At 38.6% G+C, this 25,585-nt stretch overlaps 1 protein-coding gene across 8 annotated transcripts in view; it reads left to right on the plus strand.

Moving 5' to 3' along the window:
- DMXL2 (Dmx like 2) overlaps positions 1–25,585 on the plus strand; it is a 49,804-nt gene that overhangs the window by 17,923 nt on the left and 6,296 nt on the right. The window contains exons 13-41 of one of the 8 annotated variants that reach the window (XM_071814102.1): positions 384–505; positions 1,812–1,901; positions 2,651–2,737; positions 3,177–3,294; positions 3,654–3,773; positions 4,237–4,464; positions 5,195–6,877; positions 7,178–7,288; positions 8,027–8,196; positions 9,458–9,555; positions 9,718–9,883; positions 10,806–11,070; positions 11,793–12,892; positions 14,823–15,014; positions 16,544–16,620; positions 17,302–17,432; positions 18,023–18,271; positions 19,166–19,204; positions 19,853–20,034; positions 20,393–20,523; positions 21,138–21,223; positions 21,468–21,669; positions 22,011–22,128; positions 22,919–22,981; positions 23,378–23,464; positions 23,543–23,664; positions 24,411–24,549; positions 25,143–25,203; positions 25,290–25,417. In XM_071814102.1, coding sequence (XP_071670203.1) covers positions 384–505; positions 1,812–1,901; positions 2,651–2,737; positions 3,177–3,294; positions 3,654–3,773; positions 4,237–4,464; positions 5,195–6,877; positions 7,178–7,288; positions 8,027–8,196; positions 9,458–9,555; positions 9,718–9,883; positions 10,806–11,070; positions 11,793–12,892; positions 14,823–15,014; positions 16,544–16,620; positions 17,302–17,432; positions 18,023–18,271; positions 19,166–19,204; positions 19,853–20,034; positions 20,393–20,523; positions 21,138–21,223; positions 21,468–21,669; positions 22,011–22,128; positions 22,919–22,981; positions 23,378–23,464; positions 23,543–23,664; positions 24,411–24,549; positions 25,143–25,203; positions 25,290–25,417 — 6,365 coding nt within the window. The remainder of the gene's footprint in view (positions 1–383; positions 506–1,811; positions 1,902–2,650; positions 2,738–3,176; positions 3,295–3,653; positions 3,774–4,236; positions 4,465–5,194; positions 6,878–7,177; positions 7,289–8,026; positions 8,197–9,457; positions 9,556–9,717; positions 9,884–10,805; positions 11,071–11,792; positions 12,893–14,822; positions 15,015–16,543; positions 16,621–17,301; positions 17,433–18,022; positions 18,272–19,165; positions 19,205–19,852; positions 20,035–20,392; positions 20,524–21,137; positions 21,224–21,467; positions 21,670–22,010; positions 22,129–22,918; positions 22,982–23,377; positions 23,465–23,542; positions 23,665–24,410; positions 24,550–25,142; positions 25,204–25,289; positions 25,418–25,585) is intronic. The other 7 variants (XM_071814108.1, XM_071814104.1, XM_071814103.1 and 4 more) reach the window with 7 other exon arrangements.

A 25,585-nucleotide genomic window follows, 5' to 3' on the forward strand; every position in this document is an offset into this window, starting at 1 on the left:
TTTCCTACATTATGCACTACTGCAGATACATTTTTCCCTCCACTTCTATATGTGCACTTTTAACTGGATGGTAGAAGAGAATATTTATAGAGGTTGATTTTATCCAAAAGCCTGGAGACAGTAACCAAGGGAAAACGCTGCAGCATTCTGAACAGCTCACCTTAGGCTCCTACTCAGAGATGTCTGAGAAGCTGGGGAAGCTGGAGCTGGCCCTCCTGAGTATAATGGTGTTTTAATGCACACATTAGCTTAGACCTTTGTGCTTCAGTACTTCATGAAAACTATGTTAGAAATATATTGTGTGAATTGGATTGTAACAGACTACCTGATGCCATTTGACTGCCATTTTTTTCTTTAACTAGAATATTTTTGTTTTCTCTTAGGTACATACTGCAACTCCGCTAGCGCTTGCTTTGTTGCCTCCGATGGCAAAAACCTGAGACTCTATCAAGCTGTTGTAGATGCACGAAAACTTCTGGATGAGTTATCTGACCCTGAATCATCTGTAAGTTTATGTAGTTTGAAAGTATTAAAATAAAATTAAGGTTTGGGTGGTTTTTGACCTCCAGAGGCCTGTCTGTCTTAGGTTCTGCATATTTTTTATATAATAAGCAGACGGACATACAGCTATTATTACTAAAAGTGGCTGGACTGAAAATTTCTCTGACATCTTTCATTTCTGTGACTTCAAGCAAAGCCTCACCTTGCATGTTATTATATAAAGAAGCACATTTTTCATTTTTTTCCGTTCTTCTGTTCTTTTATAAGATAACCAGCAAGACAGAGCCTTTCAGTATTCAGATTAGTCTGAGGAATCTGTTCTAGGAGCAATAATTGGGGCATTCCAGCAAAAATCAATAAAGCATTTAGTTTACATAGAAGCTGAGGACCATCAGGGAGTGTGAAAAGGAGATCAACTGGTGGAGTAACTCCCTGGTGCCACTCAGAGAGGCTCCAGGGGGATACCCCCAAAAGGTGATGAACCCCTTGCCCTGTCGGGCAGAGGTTAGAAGACCTGAGACAGCCCCTGCCCCGTCGCTCTTGGGCAGAGGTAGGGGACAGAAAAGATGACGAGGGTTGGAAGCAGGTTCTGGTACGGGGCCGTGGGCAATCCCCCTCCCTACCTGCTTTGCTTCCCCAGGTGCCCCTCTGTAATAGGTTTGAGGCCCTGGATCTTGAAGAGGAGGTAGGTGAGGATGTGCTGCAAGGCCCACCTACAAGGTCACATAGAAAGAGGCAGTTGACCCCACGCCTCAAGACTGCCAGGGCAACAAAGATGCTGGAGGGAGTGGAGCATCTCCCGTGTGAGGAAAGGCTGAGGGAGCTGGGGCTCTGGAGCTGGAGAAGAGGAGACTGAGGGGGGACTCATTCATGTTTACAGATATAGAAAGGGGGAGTGTCAGGAGGATGGAGCCAGGCTCTTCTTGGTGACAACCAATGGTAGGACAAGGGGTAGTGGGTTCAAACTGGAACACAGGAGGTTCCACTTAAATTTGAGAAGAAACAAAAGTGAGGCGGAATATTTGCATTTCTCATGCACAGATACTAAGTTATGCTATGAAAGGATAAATCTTTAAATAAGCAACATATTGTTTCCGTAAAAACTGGTGCCTTATCCTGCTGAATAGCTTCAGATTCACAACAGCACAAATCTCTTGATAAACACATTATTCATAAATGCAAAATGACAACAGAAAGAAGTCTGCTATGGTTTATGCCAACAAGGAAAACTAAGGCATCAGTTTATTGTAAATGACTACAGTTTCCTTCTGTCTGAAGGAAAAATATATTAACTCTTTTCTCTCTTTCAGAAACTTATTGGAGAAGTGTTTAACATTGTGAGCCAACAATCCACTGCTCGACCAGGATGCATTATTGAACTTGATGCAATAACTAACAAAGTAAATAAATGGTTAACGCTTTAAGGGTATCACATAAACGTGTTTAATAGCTTTGTCTTTTAATTACCCTAATCTGTTGAAAAGAGGTAAAAGAGGTGACATTCCTCCATGATAACTGCCTTGAATTTATGTGAATATTGAGATATCTTGAATGTTTTAGTCAGACAGCTTTTGTTTAGCTGCTAGGAGCTCAAAGCCTGTTGTTAGTACAACAGTATTTTCTAAACATATATCTTTATTAAAACAAAGCTAAAGACTGCTTTACAAACCATCATAACTCAAAGAAAATAACATTCTCCTCAAACTCAAACACAAAGATGAACAACGCTAAAAAATCCCAAACCTAAAGACCAGCCAGAACTAGTCCAAAGTGTAGCAATCATAGCCATATATGAACATTTTGCCTGTCTTGTAAGACAAATTTTTCTGTGTTAACCAACACAGTGGTCCATTTCAAACAATGAGAAGGTAGTATTATTACACCTTGGTCTTACTCACAGTTACTTTGATCATACGTGTTTCAGTGCTGTTTTCTGGTAGGAAGCAGCCAATTCTCCATCTGTCAATAAATTTCCATGTCTTTTAAGTATTAATCATACAGGATCTTCAGATTTACAAAATATTTTTCTAGCATGTTTATAGATGAGTACAGGGAACACTCTCCGTGTTTCTCTGGAAAAAGAGGGTGTTTTGCAACTTGAAAACTTTGCCATGGCTGTCTTTGTGCGACGTCTTTTCCTTGCCTGCAGGAAAGGGTTTCAGTGCCAGCAGCCTCCTTTGTAGAGAGGTGGAGGTACCGCAAAGACGTGTTGCTGTCGGGAAGGACAGCTCTTGAGGTATCAGAGAGAAAGAAAACCTGCAGTTCATTCCCTTGTTTAGATTTCCCAAGCAATACACTGCAGACAGCGTCTTCCCGCTGAGAAGGGATGAAGTCTAAGAGTTTTAGCCACTGTCATTTATTCAACAGCTAAAGAAATCAAATCCAATCAGATCCTAAGTCATCTGTCAATAACTGCAGCAGAAATGTTATTATAGAATTTGTCTAGCGTGGTAGATCCAGTTAAATTATTTGAATGTACAAACAATAGGTTCTAGAATATGTTCTTCTCAATATAAGAGGAAAATGTTTAGTTTTTCTGATGCATTAAAATAATTTTCAAAATTATAAAAGAAAGTGATCGTCATCAGTAGCTAGACTGCACTGAAGAAATTACGGCATTGGTACCAAATGTTGCTATACTGTTCTGGACGTATAACTATTGCTTAATATTTCAGTGTGGCTCAAACACACAGTTGCTTCATGTCTTTCAAGAAGACTTCATTTTGGGATACAAACCACATAAGGAAGATGTGGAAGGGAAGGAAACTGAGATATTTTTCCAGCCATCACAAGGTATAGCATCAAAATAACTAATATGAATGAAGTAGGTAGCAAAAATGTTCTTAAAGAATATTGCAATCTAGCTGGCATATGCTTAACGAGAATCTGTAGAATTCAGTAAAACAGCTGTTCCATGTTCCTCATATTAATTGTTGTTTACATGGTAACAGTATTAAAGACATTCTGATTTCCTCAGTGAAACATTTTAACTCATATGACAAAGTCCATTTTTCAAAATGCTATATGTTATAAATTAAAATGTGTATATAAAAAGGCTTTTTTAGTATCAGTTTTTAGAGAGTCTTCTGTCATTGCAAATTATTTCCATTGAACATCAACTTCATGATAGCGATAATACGCTTAAATTACAGGGTATCGTCCACCACCTTTCTCAGAAAAGTTCTACCTAGTAGTAATTGAAAAAGACAGCAATGGCTGCTCTGTTCTTCAGATGTGGCATCTTCATCTCAAATCTGTGCAAGCCTGTTTAGGTGAGTGACTGTAATGTTCTTAGAGACAGACGTTTATTTTAAATCACATGAAAGACAACTTAAACCATGGTGGTTTATTTTAAAACAAATTGTGTCACCTTTGTCAAGCAGAAGCCTCAAAGTCAGGAACCTTTGAAATAATTTATCAATGCTATATAAGCAGTCAGGTTCCTTACAAACATTGGTTGCATTCTATGCCAATTGCAATACAAAAATTTGTTGATAGGATGAGTAACGTCCTAAATCACCGGTTTCATTTTAAACTATCCATATTTCAGAATGTTATGGATATCTCAAAATGAAGACTCATAAGGCGCAATAAAACCAATGGAGTCTGCATGTCATATAATTATTTTCTGTGTAACTTAAGCGCTGCTTAGAAAAATAAAACCAATTATAGGCTATTCATGCCTTGTCCTTACTTATAAACTTTTTTTTAACACTGTTGACCACTTTTTTATAGCAAAACCAACTGAAGCTACTTCATCAGAGAATAAACTTAGCGTACCTGAGCAAAAGACTGTGGATTCTTCTCCAGATGTATCACCCGGCATAAGTCCCCTTCCACGATCTTCATCAATTGCAAATCTTCAGACTGCGAGTAAACTCATTCTGAGCTCCAGACTTGTGTACAGCCAACCTCTGGATCTTCCTCTTGGTGTAGAAGTAATAAGAGCAACTCCTTCAGCAGGTAAACCTAACACTTTTTTCTATACAGTTGGTCCATGAGTTTACTTCTTGATTTATACAATTCTAGATATATAGAGATATCGTCAGCCTATCACATTCTGATTTACTGAAACAGGGAACACAGGACTTTTTAAAAAGGCTCTCTCGAACGAATCATTTTGTCCATGTCGTGCTACCTTTTCATAAATGTATTGAGTTCCCACAGCAAAGCTGTTCCTGAAACTCACTGCTCTAGCCGTTGGAAACTTCTAGTCTTAATTTGTTAATGAACAATTTATACCCACTTGTTGACCTGCCAGCACTAATATGTTGGGTATATAGTGGGGTTTTTTACCTGATGCACTTAGCCCTTCCTCTGGTTGTCTGTCTGTGTCTCTCCTCTCTTTATTCGGTTTCATTTTGATAAGCTACATGCACCTAATCTTAATATCCTTAATGTCTTCTGGTTAAATCTTTGTATTCTTCTCATTATTCCAGCAACCCTTCTTCTGAATTAGTTCAATTCAAGCTTATCTTCTTTGAATAGTGACTGGCACTGGAGCTGATTAGTGATGTTCAAGCTGCAGTACTGTTATCAGTGTTAATACATTTGCCCTTACTCGATTCCAAATTAGAAAAAGAATACTAGCTTGTAAAGTTCTCTATCAGTAGTCAGCCGGTGCTGTGTCTGCCTCATTCATACAGACATTCTACTTCATATTACTAAAAGTAAATGTTTGTTCTAACTTCAGGTCACTTGAGTTCTTCATCGATATACCCAGTCTGCCTTGCACCTTATTTGATAGTAACAGCGTGTTCGGACAACAGAGTGCGGTTCTGGAGATGTACGGTAGAGACAGACCTGAACGGCAAAAATGGAGAAGAAAGGGAAACATATCATTGGAGAAAATGGCCTTTAATGAATGATGAAGGAGAAGACAACAGCAGTACAGTGAGCATAGTAGGAAGGCCAGTTGCCGTGAGCTGTTCTTATACGGGACGTCTTGCAGTAGCATACAAACAACCCATACAGCATAACGGTTTTGTTTCCAAAGAATTTTCCATGCATGTTTGTATACTTGAATGTGAGTCTACAGGAGGATCAGAATGGGTTTTGGAACAGACAATTCATCTGGATGATTTAGTTAAGGTTGGAAGTGTACTTGATTCAAGGATCAGTGTAGATAGTAATTTATTTGTTTACAGTAAATCAGATGCTTTTTTGAATAAAGATGAATACCTGGTGCCCAGTATCAAGCATTTGGTGCATTTGGACTGGGTATCAAAAGAAGATGGCTCACATATATTGACAGTTGGAGTTGGTGCCAACATCTTCATGTATGGAAGACTTTCGGGAATTGTAACAGATCAAACGAGCAGTAAAGAGGGAGTAGCTGTCATTACTTTACCACTAGGTGGTAGCATAAAACAAGGTATAAAGTCGAAGTGGGTGTTGCTTAGATCAATTGATTTGGTATCATCTGTAGATGGCACTCCTTCCCTGCCTGTGTCTCTGTCCTGGGTGAGAGATGGCATCCTGGTAGTGGGAATGGACTGTGAAATGCATGTTTATGCCCAGTGGAAACACACTGTCAAGTTTGGTGATGCAGAAAGTGATGTTTTTACTACTGAAGACTCAGCAACGCAAGATCCACTCAAAACAAGCTTGATAGCAAAGAAGACCAGTGTAATTGATGGGGCAGGTATTGTGGATGATGTTTTTGGCACTCCAACTGTAATTCAGGATGGTGGCCTTTTTGAAGCTGCTCATGTTCTTTCACCTACTCTCCCTCAGTATCATCCAACCCAGTTATTAGAACTTATGGACCTGGGTAAAGTTCGCCGAGCCAAAGCCATTCTATCACATTTAGTTAAATGTATTGCGGGAGAAGTTGCAATAGTGAAAGACACAGAAGCTGGAGAAGGAACTGGTCCCAAACGCCATCTTTCTCGCACCATTAGTGTAAGTGGTAGTACTGCGAAGGATACCATCACAGCTGGAAAAGATGGTACCCGAGACTACACAGAGATAGACTCAATTCCCCCGCTGCCACTGTATGCGCTGCTTGCTGCAGATCAAGATGCTACTTATGTTTCTGAAGAAACTTCTAAAATACCTCAGGGCTCTGAAGACCACGCTAAGAGAAAAACAGAGGATCAGTACTCAGATCTATTCCAGATTCAGCCTGTTACAACTGATGACTTTATTGATTTTGAGCCTGAAAAGAGGGAGAGTAAATCCAAAGTTATTAATCTCTCACAGTACGGTCCAACTTACTTTGGCCGAGAACATGCGAGTGTCCTTTCAAGCCACCTGATGCACTCAAGTCTGCCAGGCCTCACTCGACTGGAGCAGATGTTCCTGGTGGCTTTGGCAGACACTGTGGCCACAACAAGCACTGAGCTAGATGAGAACAGAGATAAGAATTACTCAGGTTAGTAACTGACATATTATTGAATTAACACTCTTGTTCTTCTCAGCAAAGGTAATCGTTGTCCTTGGGTGTTTTGGGATAACAAAGCTGAAAACTAGCATCAGTTATTCAGATTATAGTAAAAGAAAAAACACTTAAATATAAATCTCTGCTTATATTTCACACATAATAAATAACTTGTAGTTCAGGTTCTCAGAAAGCTAAGAAACATACATTCCTCACACGCTGCATATGACAGGTTGTCTATATGCCTCCTGTAGTCACCTGCATGTTTGACAGTCAATATTTTGTATTTCACAGGAAGAGATACCTTGGATGAATGTGGCTTACGGTATTTGTTGGCTATGCGCTTGCACACCTGCCTTCTGACATCACTTCCACCTCTGTATCGAGTTCAGCTACTTCACCAAGGTAATTCTTAGAGCAAAGTGTTGCTTTCATTTGATCCATTTGAGCTAACAGGATCTGGTTATATTTGATTTATAATATTATGGTATTTCCATTATCTGCATATTAATTCTAGATTATTCTGTTGAAGCCCTTATCTTGCAAAGGCTTAGTACATGCTTCCCTCCATGCACTGTGAATAGCAAAAAAGTGTAGTTCTAGAACAGAATAAGATTCTGCCCCATTCAATTTGAGGCAGGAGTAAGTTCCCCAACAAGAAAACATAGAGATTATATATATATATATTTCATTGTTTCTGCTGGAGGAATGAAGATGCTGCTTTACATGAGCATGCCTTTATCTTAGAGATTATTTTCTTATTTTCATCACAGCAGTTTTTTCCCCTTGCTCAGTTGGAGTAAATGCTGTTGTGAAATACAGGAAAGAAGATCAAGTTGCCACCTAACAGCAGACAGGAAGGTTTCTGGCCCAGAACGGGTCTGCCTCCAAGGCAATAGAATATTTCTCCTTCAGCCTTTCACCATATAACTCTAGTACGTATGTAAGTGGGATACTGGAAAAGGACAGAAGCACTGAAGAGAGGACATCCCTAGAGAGCAAAAAGATATTCATGCTGAGCGAAGGAGCCTGTGTCAGGTCTACGTGAATCTTCAGCTGGAGATCACACTTCGCATGTCTGATGTAGTCCATTTACCTATTAACAAGTTTTAATCTTCTAAATTTTCTTATGTTATTGTTTAGGCCTGTCTACTTGCCATTTTGCATGGGCTTTTCATTCTGAGGCTGAGGAGGAGTTGATCAATATGATCCCAGCTATCCAAAGGGGAGACCCACAGTGGTCTGAATTAAGAGCCATGGGTATTGGCTGGTGGGTCAGGAATATCAACACCCTCCGAAGATGCATTGAGAAGGTACTTGGCATTGCTTGCAGGCTGTAGTTCCGTGCTGTCAGGTGTGCCTCAACAGATACACACGGTGACCTGCGGCTGGCACATTTCTTTGTACTCCAGCCCACCCAGGAGTGTGCACACCTGATGTTGGTACTCCTGCCTTACAAATGTTGTTATTCAATAGTAAGATATAATACAACTGGACCTAGGGAACAAGCCATTTCTGCAGCACCTAATTGCTCCCCTGCTGCATATCTAACAGTATGTTGAAAATCATATTAAGTACCCTATTTTAAGAAGAGTCTTGTTTTCAGGTATGACTATACATCTACAGATGAAAGAGGGAATTATGCTTTGAGTTCAGTAGAGGGTTTTATTTAAGAAATAAATATATCTAAAATATTACTCAATAAAAACTATATAAAGGGTCTCTTTGCAAATTTTGTATTTTTTATAACAGAGTACTATAGAACATAAAAGATCTGAAATGCAAATAAATTCAGGTCTTACTCATCTGAAGAGTCACAAAAATTACAGTTTGATGGAAATATGCACCTATATTATGTAAAACCAAAATAACACAACTAATTTCCATGCGGAGTTTTCTTATGGGAGGTCTAACAATGGATAAAATGCAATATATTTCTGAGATAATATTTAAAACTATTTCCCATAGGTACCATTGAGATTTAAGTCCTTACTAAAGTAAGAATTTCAGCTTTATTGTAACTCGAAGTTTGATGGATTTGAATCATCACGAGTTTTTGCTTTGAGTTACAGCAAATAATGCAGTCTCTGAGGAACAGAAGTGCTTGCTAGTGTACTACATTTCCAAGTCATCTCTTGTAAAAGTACATTTTAAAAACTTACAGGGTACTCAGAGAATCCAGGAGTGAAGCTTAATCATCCAGGTACTCCAAATCAAATGCAATTACATCACTGACTCCTATACAAGATAAAGTGTCCATTACAGAAATACTTGTGTTAGCTTAAGCATGTTGAAATTATGGATTGCAAGAGGAATTTCACACAATAGTACGCGTTACTGTCCCGCTGTGTTGAGAGGGGTTAATAGCTGCAGTAGTGCTGCTTTTCTGACTCTTAAGAACATTTGCAGTGCAATGAGAGCTGTCACATGTAAATAAAACATTCTGACAGAAATTACTGTAGCTTTGTAGAAATAATAGAATCACCTGACTGTCCTCCCTGACAGAGGGAGTTAGGGAAAAGCAGTATTTTGAGTATTATTTTCAGTAATTAAAGTAGGTTTTATTTACTACAGGTTGCAAAAGCTTCATTCCAGAGGAACAACGATGCCTTAGATGCTGCACTTTTTTACCTTGCTATGAAGAAAAAGGCAGTGGTGTGGGGTCTCTTCAGGTGAGTTCTGTTAACTGTAAGTTTGATTAAATCTTAACTGAACCAGGAATGCAAAGCAGAACTCATTCAAGATGAGAGTTTAATTTAAAGTGATGTTGTTAAAGTGGTTGTATGCTAAGGTTACATAATAAATAGTTGTGTACATTGCATTTCTTTATGCAGATCCCAGCATGATGAAAAGATGACTGCCTTTTTCAGCCACAACTTTAGTGAAGATAGATGGCGCAAAGCTGCTTTAAAAAATGCTTTTGCTTTGTTGGGAAAACAACGCTTTGAACAATCAGCTGCATTTTTCTTGCTAGCAGGTTCACTGAAAGATGCTATAGAGGTATCCACTTTTCCACTTTTGAGAATTAAGTTTCAGTTACTAATTTGAACTATGTAAGTGTATCCTTACAAGCTGTTCCCTGATGGTCTTTTCACAAATCGTGGCAGCACAAATGATATGGTATGTGTACGCATGATCTCTCTGTGCCCTGCAGACATACCATTTACCTCCACACCACCGTGAAAAGCAGCTTGGGAGCTGATCTGAAGGCCTGAATAATTGTTCAGATGTTATATATCAGTCCTCAGGAAGCGCTCTTGGGAATACCAGTCATGACCCTTCTGGCAAAGCTGCCTGTTTGATCAGCACAGTTAAGCTGTAGCAGCCTGTTCAGCCTTCAGCTATTCTGCATGACCTTGTTACAACATTAAGTTAAAAAAGAAGTCAGAGTTCTCTTCTGAAGCAGCCCTAGGATCCCTTCTTAGTGAGCTGTGATGTTGCCTTGCCACAAGGGAGGTGAGACCTGTAAGCAGGATCATAACCTAAGCAGCACCTCTCAGGAGAGAATGGGAATTAGAGAACTCTAGTTGTCCCACCTGTTTATATGCATTATGTTTGTCTTTACCTGAAAAGACAAAGATTCTGCAGATGAGGCTGTGTGAAGAATATCTTACCAGGAACGTATTAACTTTAAATTTGGAAGTTAATCTGTATCTTCTGCCATAATAATTTTTGACATGCTGATATACTGCTACACATATTATACCTCCTGAAATAGAAAGTACACCTCTTTCCAAACATGCAATAAATATCTTACTTACATATATATCACTTACCACATTTTTGACCCAAAGATTAATATATACTTTAAAGAACAGATATAAGAAGTTAGCTGTTCTGTAAACATAAATTGCTATTCACTTCATTGTATTTTAAAGAACAGTCTTCCTTAATAAAGCAACCTTTTCCCCACTTCTTATAGGTGTGCCTTGAGAAAATGGAAGACATCCAGTTGGCTATGGTTATTGCTCGCTTATATGAATCTGAGTTTGAGACCTCTGTCACGTACACCTCCATTCTTTATGAAAAGATTTTGGGTTGCTGTAAGGATGGAGCTGGGTTCAACTGTACTAAATTGCATTCGGATCCATTTCTGAGAAGCATTGCATACTGGATAATGAAGGATTACACTAGAGCACTGGACACGTTATTGGAACAAACACCTAAAGATGATGATGAAAACCCAGGTAAGGGAAAATCATTGGTCTGATAGGATGAACTTATGAAGACAAAGTAGAGGAGGAGAAATACTTTCTCTGTATGTATCTCTGTATGTATCTCCTGAGATGCCATTATGTCAAAATAATTAATTGGCTTATCTCTAACACTAGCCCACTCAATAATTTCTTCTTCTTAAACATAAATATATAAATCTTTTTCCAATTTCTTCCAGGGCCTTGTCTCCGACTGCCCAATATTAAATTTAGTTCTGCTGTCAGATAAGCTCAGGAGAGCCTTCTTTGGGACTTCCCTGCATACCTCTCCACTGCTAATTGTTGGCTAGTCTTTATTCTGATGGAGTAAATTTTCATTCTTGCTTCTAGAAACGAGCAATGTTCTGGCAGGATTTCCTATTCTGTCTTCGAGATTAACGCAGTTTCTGTGGCATACTCCCTCCCTTGGGGAAATCTCTACCTGGCTGATCATCCCGGCTCTTTTTAGGCATAGCTGAGTAGAATGTAACACTCAGGCAAATGAGAGAATTTAGTATCTTTCTACTTATCCAGCTCATTCTTTTAATCTTTTTGTGGGGAATAAGTAATTATTTCACTTTGTTTTGGCAACTAGACCCAAAACTGTCTTTGTTTTTGTGTTCTGACAAATCTCTGTAATGCAGGAAACATTGCAAACCAGATTAATACCATTTTATAGCCATTTTAATAGATGTTGTATCTGTTTAATCCCTCAGTTATTGTCAAGTCATGCAATCCTGTGGTATTCAGTTTTTACAATTATCTTCGGACCCACCCTTTGCTCATCCGAAGATACTTCGGCTCACCAGAAGGGACTTTGGCCACCTTAGGTTTGAAAACTGAGAAAAGCTTTGTTGATAAAATTAATCTTATAGAAAGAAAACTGTTCTTCACTACTGCGAATGCTCATTTTAAAGTGGGCTGTCCTGTACTAGCACTTGAAGTCCTTTCCAAAATTCCAAAAGTAAGAAAAAAGCCTACTGTAGCTGCTGAGAAGGACTCATCTAGTCCTCCAATACAGGCTGGTGTTTCAGATTCCAAAGCCTTGATGGATGGTGCTGGAAGTGGTGGTATAGACTGGTCACAGCCAATTTCCACTTCCCTTGCTTTGGAGAATACTCTTGAGTCTTCAGCACAGTTTGACTGGAGTCAACCAGCAGTAAAATTTGATGATGAGCCCCTTACTCTTGATTGGGGTGAAGACAAAAATGGATCAGATGAAGAGGACAAGGATGTTGGGATAATGATGAAAAGCTCACAGTCTGAATCTAAGAGTGGAGAAGATGATGAGCCAACCTCAGACACCAACATCTCACAAACACTGCATGAGGAGGTTTCTGATGCAGGAGAAACTGAGGTTGATGTTATTGCTGAACAACTGAAGTTTAGAGCCTGTTTGAAGATCCTTATGACTGAACTGCGGACTTTGGCTACAGGTTATGAAGTAGATGGAGGAAAGCTCAGATTTCAGCTGTACAACTGGCTTGAAAAAGAGATTGCTGCTATGCATGAAATCTGCAACCATGATGCAGGGGGCAAAGACTATTGCAAAACATATACCAAAGTAAACGGGGATCTACTTGATCACGATGATATTATAGATAAGCCAGACATTGGTTCATATGAAAGGCACCAGATAGAAAGACGTAGGTTACAAGCAAAACGTGAACATGCTGAAAGGCGGAAGTGGTGGCTGCAGAAGAACCAAGCTCTTCTGAGAGTTTTTCTAAGTTACTGTAGTCTTCATGGGGCACAAGGTGGTGGTTTGGCATCTGTAAGAATGGAGCTGAAGTTCTTGCTGCAAGAGTCACAGCAGGTAAAACAAATTCAACTCATTTGACACGTGTGAACAGTTCTGGACTGTCGGTTTTGTCAAATGCTAAAGTTTGTGCCTAAATAGATGCTTCTTATGTTCTGCAAGTCTAATGGTCAAGATCATTTTAATGTTCTCAGGGAAAGAACTTGGTATTTAGCTCTGCTGTTTTCCACATCCTGATTATTTGGTTCTTAAGAATCTGTTAGATGACACTGAGGATTAGGCTACCTATAATTATGGAATATAAATGTTGATGTTTATGTTACAGCTGCAGCATTATAGTTGTGTTCCAATTAAACTATAATTTCGACCTTAATATTCGGGGTATCACAGTATCACAGTATCACAGTATCACAGTATGTTTGGGATTGGAAGGGACCTCAAAAGATCATCTAGTCCAATCCCCCTGCTGGAGCAGGAACGCCTAGGTGAGGTCGCACAGGAATGTGTCCAGGCGGGCTTTGAATGTCTCCAGGGAAGGAGACTCCACAACCTCCCTGGGTAGCCTGTTCCAGTGCTCTGTTACCCTCACTGAGAAGAAGTTCTTTCTCAAATTTAAGTGGAACCTCTTGTGTTCCAGCTTGATCCCATTGCCCCTTGTCCTATCATTGTTTGCCACTGAGAAGAGCCTGACTCCATCCTCATGGCACTCACCCTTTATATATTTATAAACATTAATAAGGTCACCCCTCAGTCTCCTCTTCTCCAAACTAAAGAGATCCAGCTCCCTCAGCCTTTCTTCATAAGGGAGATGCTCCACTCCCTTAATCATCTTTGTTGCCCTACGCTGGACCCTCTCCAGCAGTTCCCTGTCCTTCTGGAACTGAGGGGCCCAGAACTGAACACAATATTCTAGATGGGGTCTCACCAGGGTGGAGTAGAGGGGAAGGAGGACCTCTCTCGATCTACTGACCACCCCCCTTGTAATACACCCAAGGATGCCATTAGCCTTCCTGGCCACAAGGGCACAGTGCTGGCTCATGATCATCCTGTTGTCCACCAGGATCCCCAGGTCCCTTTCCCCTACACTGCTCTCTAATAGGTCATGCCCCAACCTATACTGGAACTTGGGATTGTTCCTGCCCAGATGCAGGACTCTACACTTTCCCTTGTTAAATTCCATCAGATTATCCCCCGCCCAACTCTCCAGCCTGTCCAGGTACCCATATAATAAATCAAATTCACAATTGCTGAAATATGACAATCTCATTCCCTGTGCCTCTGCAGATCATGCAAGGGAGCTACAAGGAATGGGATCTTAGCTGCAAGGCTCAACAAATAATACCAAATTAGACAGGGCAGTGCTCCCTTGTACTGTATTATGGCATTGTCTACATTTATTTCATACAAAAAGAGATATTTTCCAACAAATGTTAATGACTAAACTGAGCTACAGCAGATAATCTCATACTGGGCAGGTCATTTAACTTGCTCTAGTCCCACATTTTTCACATCTCGAATAGGAGCAGTAGGCAAATGTTTGGTGGTACAAGGCTTAGCACACTCTTTTCAGAAGAAAGAAAAAAACTTGTTCATTTCCACTTGAGAAACTCAGATTGGTGCCAATTTAACTACTGCTATTGAACTCAGACTAGTGAGTATTATATCAGCTCATGCTACAGCGAGTGCATTTTAGTTAGTGTCTCTTAATAGTCAATCCAAACACTTCCTAATGAACTACATAAAAATACTCTTCCTGCACTAAATCAAAAAGTGTTCCAGCAAACTTGGCTATCAGGTCTGATATTTGTTGTTATAGTAATTAAGAATTTGGTTTTGACATCAGTGACAGTAAAAATCTTGTCTGTACTGAGTAGACAGTACAAGAAAATGAATAACTGAAAAAATATTTAAGATAGAAAATTATCCTTTTTTTTAAACTTTTTTCCTCAAAGCAATGATTTTAAATACAATGTTTTCTTTTAAACAGGAAACTACTGTAAAACAACTTCAGTCTCCACTTCCATTACCCACAACCCTACCGTTGCTTTCTGCAAGCATAGCATCCACAAAAACGGTGATCGCCAATCCCGTGCTGTATTTAAACAACCACATCCACGATATTCTTTACACTATTGTGCAGATGAAATCACCACCACATCCTAACGTTGAAGATGTCAAGGTAATGAAAAGCTTTCAGGAAACGCTAAATGTTTTTTTATGGAGTGAGCATGGAAAATAAAATGTGGTGTTTGAGGTAACTGTTCAACACTTACCCTTTGACAGCACTGACCTCCTCCCTTTAAGTAAACCGCTAGTTAACCACTTGCTTTCTGACACCCTTTTGAATCTGGTTAGTTGCCTTTCATCCCAATTCTGGTCATTCTCAGGAAACTATTCCAAATGTGGACATATACTAAACCACTGAATTCTTGGCTCTTAAATAACGTGATCGTATAAGTTAACTGATTATCATTATGGTCAAATGCTGTAGGGAGATTAATGAAAGCAGAGGTAGGAGACTGACATTGTAACTTTCTATTAATATAGATATTACATAACTTACTCTAGCGTGGATTTCCTTGAGCGTGCTGGTTTTTAAAGGAATTGTGGTGAACTGCTTAATCTAAGCCATATTCTGGGGTGAATACATTCTGTTCAGATTCAGTAAATAGAGGGGGAAAAAACCAAAGAGTCTGAAACTATGACACAGTGTTATGACTATGACACTCATTAAAATTTGAATTCCTGTTGAATAAATGAAGTAGGGAAAAATTGGGAAAGGAAATGAGTTGTCCCACTGCGAGGCAGTTAAGCTTCTAAAACTGTAGCCAAAGCTTGTTTACGTCTCGGTCTGTCTCTTATATCAGTGAACTCCTTTTGCATTATGCTATAGCAAGCTTCTTTCTTACTCTAAAACTCCTGCTTCACATGCATTTGCTTTTAAAAGAGAATTCAGAAAGAAGAGCTGACACTGCCTAACTGCAAAACGACTTTAGATAATTCATAGCTTAATCTGAGGTCTAGCATGTGAGGAAATGGAAAGAGAGGAAGAGGAGATGGAAATGAACACAGAGTGAGTTTCAAGTCCACCTTTTTAACAGTTTACCATTTTCTTCACGCTGTGGATTGCATCGGACTTTCCAAGAAACCCTTGCATTTCCCCTGTTTTAAGAACTGGAGTATTTCTGTTGTATTGTCAGGCAATAACAGGCTATTATTCTTGTTACTCCTGGAGACTTCCGGAAATTTGTGATCACATAGTTGAGGTACAAAAGAGATGATATATAAAAGAATCATACCATTATTACACAAAGTTTTCTATTTCATGCATATTGAGCAACTACTACTGTATTAAACTGCATTGTTATATATTAAGGCTTCCAGGAATCACTCTATCAAATTAATTATTGTAACAGGACATACTTTAGCACTCCTTCAGTATACTCATTCATTGTGGCAGTTCTCTGTCTGAATAAAGTTAATTATCTTGACATAGCATTAGAGGGTTTTGACTGCAATCCAGTGATCTTGAAGTAGCAGTTGTGATTTTCTAAATACTGTGCTCTAAACTTAAAGTAACACTCAGATACTATTTCCCGCACTTGATTTAAAACTAGGAGCAATTTCCAGTGCTGTTTAGAAAGAATTGTGGTTTACTCACCGTTTATGTATAACTTATGTATAGCTTATTGGCTCTTTTTATTTTAGGTGTACACACTTCATTCTTTAGCAGCTTCGCTTTCTGCATCCATTTATCAAGCACTATGTGACAGCCACAGCTACAGGTAAACCCACAAGTTTTCTTACAGTCCTGCATTGGAGTAATCTTGAGTATCTGAGGTGGAAATTCTTCCTGCCTATGTCTAAAAAAGGGATTAAATATCTGTGTATGGGTATAGATACTTATACAGTTTACACATTGCTAGCTTTGATATGCCAGATCAGGTTTCCATGGATAAAATAACAGAAATCATTCAGATTTTTTCAATAAGTAACAGGAAAATTTAGTGTCACTCTCACTTAGGATGATTCTGAAAAACATTTGACTGCTGTGTTCCACAGCACAGTTATTGCTGAACAGGGCTGCAGGGGAAACATCTGAGCCTAACTGAAGTCAGGACTCATGCAGTGTAATTTCCAAACTGGAACTGGAAGAGAAATCTGTAAAAACGTTTAAAAGATATTATTCAGAACAAATATATTACTAAAATATTTGGAAAAGACTTTTTCATGTCTGGAGCTCTGCATATAACATATTCAAATTGATAATGCCACATGGCAGCAATCCAAGTTTCAATTGAAAATTTGTTTTCTGTACCATGAAATTATAAAATTCTTGACAGTCCTATAGAATTTAAAATATTGCATTTTCTGATTAAATAAGAAGCTCGTATATATAACTACACTTTGTTATGAAAAATATTCTGAAATCCTTTCTCATGAGAAAAATCTTCATTTGTATTTAGCAGTCAAACAGAAGCGAATCAGTTTACAGGGATGGTTTATCAAGGACTGCTCTTGAGCGATCGACGCAGACTGAGGACAGAAAGTATCGAAGAGCACGCAACTCCCAACTCAGCCCCTGCTCAGTGGCCTGGTGAGACAAAGCCCACGTTACTCTTAGCACCACATCTGAAATGTGATCTCACTGTCCTGTAATACGATGGATGAAATGGTGGATGATCAGAAATGGATAAGTGTTTCTGATTCTGTTCTTGAATTAATAAAAGCATTTAACTTTTTCACATATCAAAACAAATAAGAATAAACGTTGTATATGGTAAACATCTTGCTTGAAGAAGAGACCATGATCTTTAGGATAAACTCAATAAGCTGATAATTTGTCATCCTAAAATGTTTTCCTCCAGTCTGCCTCACCCCCAGCAAAGCTCCTTCTGTTAGTGGTTTCTCTAGCACTGTCTTACCCCCGTGCTTTACCTGGTATAGCTACCAAAACAGCTACTCCCAGCACCCAAGCATCGCTTTAGTGCTTGGAGGTCAACTGGGGAAAGAGTGCAGGAATTCCACAGGCAAGCTGAACTGCCCGTAGTATGTTTCAGCTGAATAGAAGTATCGTGTGGCTATTAGTATGTGTTTAACATGAAAGAGAGAGGCGAAACATTTCCCTTTTTTCCATTTGTACTCCTACTCATTGAATACAGAACTTTTCCTCTTTTCTCTCTGCAGGTGTGAGTTCGCTTATAAATCTCTTAAGTTCAGCTCAGGATGAAGATCAACCAAAGTTAAACATCCTGCTCTGCGAAGCTGTTGTAGCTGTCTACCTGAGTCTCCTTATACACGCCCTTGCAACCAATTCATGTAACGAATTATTTCGACTAGCAGCCCATCCTTTGAACAGCCGAATGTGGGCTGCTGTTTTTGGTGGAGGGGTGAAACTCCTTGTGAAACCTCGACGGCAGTCAGAAAACATTCCAGGTACCTTGTTCTCTAAGGGGCATACTAACGATTTGCCTTTTATACCTTCCTTCCTTTTAAAAACTAACAGCAAGAAAGCAGAATTTAAGTATCTACCGGCAAGAAAACTGTTACATTAATTAAAAAGCAGAAAAATTATTAGTCTTTGTGGTTGTCCCTTGTGGTGGCACCCAGCACATTTTGAATTTGGCATAAAAACTGTACAGTTATTGTATTGCTAATATTACTAGTAGATGCTTACTTAGAACAACTTTGGGGGACTTTATGTCATTATTTTTAGTGAAAAAACAGGTGGTATGAATCGGTGTTAATACCTATGGTTTTCTGTATGTGAGAGATGAACGTTATTGTTTAACGACTGCGGTAACTTGGAAACAGTATTTCTGAAACCAATTTCTATTGCAAGATATGATTTCACCTTGCACAAGTCCACAGAGAAGAAATATTGGCTTCATCTGTCAGAAAAATACTTGATGTGTCTGTAAACTCCAACTAAAACCAGAGATTTTGCAACGAGAGATGAGCATGTTTTAATATATTGCATGAGGAAAAGCAGAAATGGAGATTGAATTCCGGCTCTGGAGACAAGGGCAAATACAACCATTTGTCATAGGCTTCACACTGCAACAATGCTGAAAATCATGTCACATAGGCTTTCAAAACAGTGATAAGCTTGAAACCTGTGCTAAAATTAGATATTTCATATCTGAAATATTAAACAAAATAGTAACGAGGCAATGCACCGTTCTCAGGATGCACAGCAGATATTTGTCATTCGTGGAGTAACTTAAAACTTATTTAGGGAAGTTATTTTCACAAGATGCTACTGTGAATAACTTCTGTGAGTCATTCCTCTTCATTTGAGATGTATTCTGTTTCCCTTTAACCTGCAAGCTGCTCCAGCTTCCGATGTTTCAGAGGATGGTAATGGAGGTTTGTAAAGACTTGCAGTATAGATGAGTGTTAGTAGTGGCTTGAAATAAAAAGTTTTTCAAATATATAGCTCCTTTGTAATAAAGTAAGTGTGATCTTCACTGTTGCCTGGCCAGTAACACTTTGAAAAACAAATTCTGTGTTAATGGGTTGATAACTATTACAACATTTTAAATCATAACACTTTGAAATAGACTTCAGTTGCCAAAAATCCTCTCTTCTCTATTCAAATTCTCTTTGCTGTCTTAAGAGTTCTTTGGCTTATATTTTCAATAACTACTGCTGCTTGTGCAGTTTAGTTTAGTGACATTTTCTCTATTTTATTTCTCAACAAAACGTTTTCATTCTTTTCTGGAGAACAGATTTCAGCTAATAGCTTTTTATTGAAAAGCTACATCTCCTGAAAACTTAATCCAGATAATAAAATGTATTTCTCATTATATATCTGATGTATAAATGCCACTGTTAGTGAACTTATCATAAGTGAACTCTTTGTATGATCACACTTACTTTATTTAGGCTGGCTTTGATTTCTGAATCAGTAGAAATTAGTACCAATAGCGATGGTTTTAGTTGCTTCAATTATAAAATACCTCCACTTCTGAAGATGCAATATTAATATCAGCTTTTCAAATTACCTGAATTTAGCACCACCTCTTCCATCAGAAGAAATGGACAAACATCGTCGTCGGTTCAATATGAGAATGCTAGTGCCGGGAAGGCCAGTAAAAGACAGCTCTGTCCCACCGCCTGTACCCGCAGAAAGACCCTCGTACAAAGAAAAGTTTATTCCTCCAGAGCTCAGCATGTGGGACTATTTTATGGCAAAGGTAATTTAAAATGGAACATGTATGTTACTGTTCATAAAAGCATATTTTTTCTCTGTTAAGTTTTAAAGGACAAAAATAATGTGAAGATTTTGAGTGCCCTTCATAGTAAGCTGCAGAATATGATCCTCGTAAAAAAAGATGAAGAGCCTACAAGCCTATTTCTTAACTTTCAAAGCATGTTTCTTGTCAATAATAGAGATTAACACTTTTCTCCTTGCTACTTGTTTATGCTTTAGGGAAACCTATTTCTCGGTTAGGCTGTTGTCATTTAAACTCTGACAGTGATAACTAAAATAAGAGTTGAATATTAAGAGATCGGAAAGTTGCTTTTCTAGCAGACTTTTATTTTGCATTGCAGCCATTTCTTCCTTTATCAGACAGCGGTGTTATATATGATTCAGATGAAAGCATTCACAGTGATGAAGAAGAAGATGATGCTTTCCTCTCTGATGTACAGATCCAGGAACACAAAGATGCCAATTCTTACAGGTTAGCAGGAGCTGCCGCTATTTTAGAATCATTGTGTCATGTGCGTACCTTTTCTTCCTGACTACAGAGAATGCAGATCCTCTGCACTTTCCAGTTGAAGTCAAATAATTTCAGTGCTGTGGATAGGCTTATCTGGAGCAATAGGATTACAGAAGTGACAAATTCGCACCACAGTAACGGTTCCTCACTTACTTGCCTAGAAAAAACGGATTAGGAAGTCAAAGCTGTGTGGCTTGTGTTTTGTTTGATTTGTCTTTTCTGTATTCATCATGATTTCCAAATGGAGAATTTCAGGAGGTGTTTTAGGGCACTTGTACTTAATTCTCAGTCTTGTAGAGGCTCGTGCATGCCCACCCTTTTACCTGCGGGAAGAGTAAAATAACGTGGGAGCTGTACCAGAGGGAAGGGGAACAGTCTGTTCCAGAGAGGTGCTCTCGGAGCCACCCTTGTGTTGCATGGCTGATAAATAAGTATTTCTCTACCTGTCGGGTAAACCTCAGTCAACCATCTACACAGTTTTTCTGATCTGTGTATTTGGTAGGAGGTGAAAAATATTCTGCAGATAACTATGTTAATCTTGTTATAACACAACTAAATCTATTCTTTTGATACAGCTGGGCTCTTCTTCATCTGACCATGGTAAAATTAGTTCTGCACAATGTTAAGAACTTCTTTCCCATTGCTGGTCTGGAATTCACTGGTATGTTAAATGCTGCTTTACACTTCTGCTTTCTGTACAATGGCCTTCTGTCAGACTTTGCTTTTTAACTTTCAGTTTTAAAATTAAATAATTTAATGTGTTATTTTTTTTACAATTGCCAACAAGTACATTTCCTGACAAGATTTGGTTTTTGATGGTTGTATTATCTAGTATTTTTATACACACTGTAACTTAAGTGTGGGTTTTTTTTGCTAAGCCTTAATTTATTAATATTTCTGTTTAGATCTGCCGGTGACATCACCACTGGGCATTGCTGTGATAAAAAATTTGGAACACTGGGAACAGATTCTTCAGGACAGAATGGACCAATTTGAAGGCCCGCCGCCAAACTACATCAGTACTTACCCTAGTGACCTTGGCGCAGGGGCAGGACCAGCTGTCCTCCGCAATAAAGCAATGGTTGAACCTGAGAATACACCGTTCAAGTAAGTATTTTTGTCCTAGCAACACCACATTCTTTGATCATAGAACTCCTAAAGAGCATTTCCACCTGAAGTTAAAGAGCCAAATGAAGGCTGGCTAGATCTTAGCAAGTCAGCAGACTAAACTGTAGTACTTGGAAGTTAGTAATATATTGCGGTTTTTTAAAAAATACAAGGAAATAAAGTATCTCTCGATATTTGCCTTGAAGAAATTAGACATTAAACTTTGTTTTTGTTCAAATTGAAATTTCATCTAAAGTCATTCACTGAGTATTTTTTTGTCCACTCTTAATTACATTACAGCTTTCTCTTTTGGTTTTTTATTTCCCTCCCATGTCATCCAGATCCAAGGATTCTTCAGCTCTTCCAGCAAAAAGGCTCTGGCATTTTCTTGTGAAGCAAGAGCTGCTTCAGGAGACTTTCATAAGATACATATTCACAAAGAAAAGGAAACAAAGTGAGGTAAACAAAGGATGTAACGTTTTTTTCCACGAAAGCTCTATTCTAACTGTTCCTCGGTCTCCTCGGTATTTTTTCTTTCCATTTTTGTTGGCGTTTCAGTTTCCTTTCTTTCATTTAAGAGCGTTGGGATTTGTTTTAAATCAACATGACTGTCATGTTGTTTATTGAAATACCAACTGAACTGAATGTCGTTAGACAAGACGTATCTGACCTTACCTTTAGGTGTTCGAACACTGTCCAAATAAAGAACCAGAACATTTGCAATAAGGGTCATAAGTAAATAAATTTGAGGTTTCATGTAATATTTTTTGTGTGTCACATTGAAAAAGAGATCTAAATAAGCTATTATTTTATGTATATGTATATATGCATGAGTAATATATACATATAAAATTAATATTATATAGCAATATATAATATGGGGCTTTATGAATTTTACAACTGTAATGAGTTGTAACTGAAAATTTAAACCAAGACACAAGTACCATGGGAAATAAGTATACTGGGTAATATCTTTAAGACTTCCTGTAAGTACGGACTTTGTGTGTGTATTACTCCTCCATTTATTTACTATATCATACATTTTGTGTTCATCTAGGAGGCATTACATTTTAAGTGAGTTTGTTTAGATTCCTGTCTTAGTTTCTGTGCCTTTTATAAAAATTTAAAAATACATTTGTCATCATTTACTGACAGAGTGGCCTTTAAAATCTAGTTTGGAATGTTTCATTCTTTTTTTATATTTGTTTGTGCATGTGTTTTGTGTTTGTGACTGTGTGATGTTATGTAGTCTGTAGAAGATCGTGTGGAGCAGGTCAAACAAAACTGCGTAGCAGAAGATCACAAAGCCAAGGTAGTATCCCTTCTCCCAAACCTCTAGCACATTCTTAAAAGTTCTGTGGAACTGGCTTTTCTTTCTCTAACGTGACTAACAGAAGCTGTATGTTCTGTGGAGTCTGTGTGTCAGGCTTTTAATCACTGAATTAACTTTGGATGTCCTGATAATTGGGATGAGTGAACACCTCGTAAATAGTATTGCACACACAGCTTTGTGTTTCTCACACTTAAATATAACGTATTGGCTTCTAGAACACCAAAGAGTATGAGAAGTCTAAAGTTTAGCTTCCTAATCAATGCTGAGGCCACTGAACTTTTCTTGCATGAAATTTGTATGGATTTTTGCAGTCTGAATGTACCTCTACAAAATGGATTTTCAGGAGAATTGAAATTCCTTATAAATGTTTTGTAGGTTGAAGCAGATCTTGGCTACCCTGGAGGAAAAGCAAAAATAATTCACAAAGAATCAGATATGATAATGGCATTTGCAGTTAATAAGGTAAGCCTCAAATATTACAATAAGTTTAAAAATAATCTTAATGACAGTTAGTATAAATTTTCTATTTGTGCTGCACAGGCAAACAGCAATGAAATTGTTTTGGCATCTACACATGATGTTCAGGAGCTCGACATTTCAGCTCTACTGGCTGCTCAGTCGTTTATATGGATTGGGGAAGAATATGACAGGGAGTCCAAAAGGTAGGATTGTTTCTTTGTGTTTATATTGAGAGTATTGGTTAACTGTGAGTCTGCATGGATAATACCTGTGTGAGCACAAGCAGATCATACCAAAAAAACGTTAATTACTCTTCTTCAGTAGGTTCCAGATTGCTCTACAATAAAAGAGTTAGGGAAGGCCAAAGAATATTACTGTCTTTGCTTTACACGTGGAGAAACTAAGGTTTTGAGGGGTGTGAGCGTTTGGGGCACATCTGCACTGCTCGGTGATGTAAAGTCCCATGCTGCATAAGCTAATAAAGGAAATGCTACCTTACAAAAGCTGCAGTTGCGTCATTGCAACATCAAGCAGCTGTGGGGGCCGAGCCCGGCTGTGTAATGCAACAGCCTCAGTTCCTGTCTCCTCCGTTACTGCGCGGAGAACTGTGGATGTATCAGCTGCAACAAGCACTCATCTGTACCGCACTCCATTGCACGGAATAGATATACATCTAGACATGCAGGTCAGGAGTATGCCAACAATTTTCTTCTCAAAAGAGCCTACAGTCCCATCATCTATCTGCCACAGTTAGGATCAACTGTTGAGGTTAAACACCAAAAGCTTTGGAGCATGTTGAAAGCATTTGTACAACGTAAGTGCAGGAATTATCAATTCATTGTCTCGCTTCCTCTACCCACTACCACTAGGCTCTTACAATGAGATAAGCTGACAGCATTGGCAGCAAAGAAACATTTGTTTATAGCAGAACAATGCTGTTCTTTTACAGTTCTGATGATATTGACTTTCGTGGTTCTACCACCACGCTAACTCAGTCAACTGCACCGTCTTTTGGAGTGAGTCAGATACAACCGTCTTCATCGATGCCATGGTTAGGCAGTGGTCAAACTAGCACCGGAGCTGGGGTGGTAAGTACTTCTGCTGCGTGCAGCTCGAGAGACTGTTAGCTTTTTAGTGGATTATTTACTTGAGAGACCTAGTTTGCATTAGTCATACTGTTAATTCAATATTGACATTAAAGGCCTACAATGACCAAGACCTGGCCACAAAGGAGGCCAAACTAAGCATATTGTGGCATAGATTTATTGTGACATAGAAAATATTCAGACAGTCAGGTTTTTCTCTTTCTTATAGGAGTTTTCAGGTAGGACCTGGAGTTTCTGGGAACAAAATAAAGGAACAAACAAACGAACAAAGCCAACCAAAACCAGAACAATCCCAAACTTTCAGTTCTTGCATGGGGACTAATATCAAAAGAATGCACATCAGCACGTGCTTAAGTTCTTTGTATAGTAGAATATTAATACTATTTGAACTTTCATGTCTAAAACAGCTCTCAGAAATAGGCTTTATATACCATACTGCAACTGGACGCAGTTAGATGCAAATGATGTTAGATTAACAAGCTGGGGGACACTCACCATGTAGTAGTCTAAACAAAACTGAAGAGTGCGTTGATGTCTTTTCTTCAAAACTATTTTTTTATTTCTTTTATATGAAGCTCATTAAAAGAAATCTGAATAATGTCAAGAGAATGGCCTCACATCCAGTCCATCAGTATTGTAAGTGACTCACACTTAGTAGCATAGAAGAGATAACGTTCTGTGAAATACTATAGTATTAATGAACATCTGTCTTGTAACCTCAGATCTCACAGGAGCACAGGATGGTAGCGTTCGAATGTTTGAGTGGACAAGGCCGCAGCAGTTGGTTTGCTTCCGGCAGGCTGGGAATGCCAGGGTTACAAGAATGTATTTCAATTCCCAGGGCAATAAGGTAAGTACAACATTTAGGGTGTTTCCTTTTTTCCTTCCTTCACAAGGAAACATACGGTTGTGCTGTGACCTGTAAAACAGTTTTAACTGGTGACACACAAAACCGTTAAGATGTCCTAGAATGATGGCATCAGGAGTATCATTTCATTCACTTTGGCTGCATATGGAA

The sequence above is a fragment of the Patagioenas fasciata genome, chromosome 12 (genome assembly GCF_037038585.1).
Source record: "Patagioenas fasciata isolate bPatFas1 chromosome 12, bPatFas1.hap1, whole genome shotgun sequence".
NCBI classification, from domain to species: Eukaryota; Metazoa; Chordata; class Aves; order Columbiformes; family Columbidae; genus Patagioenas; species Patagioenas fasciata.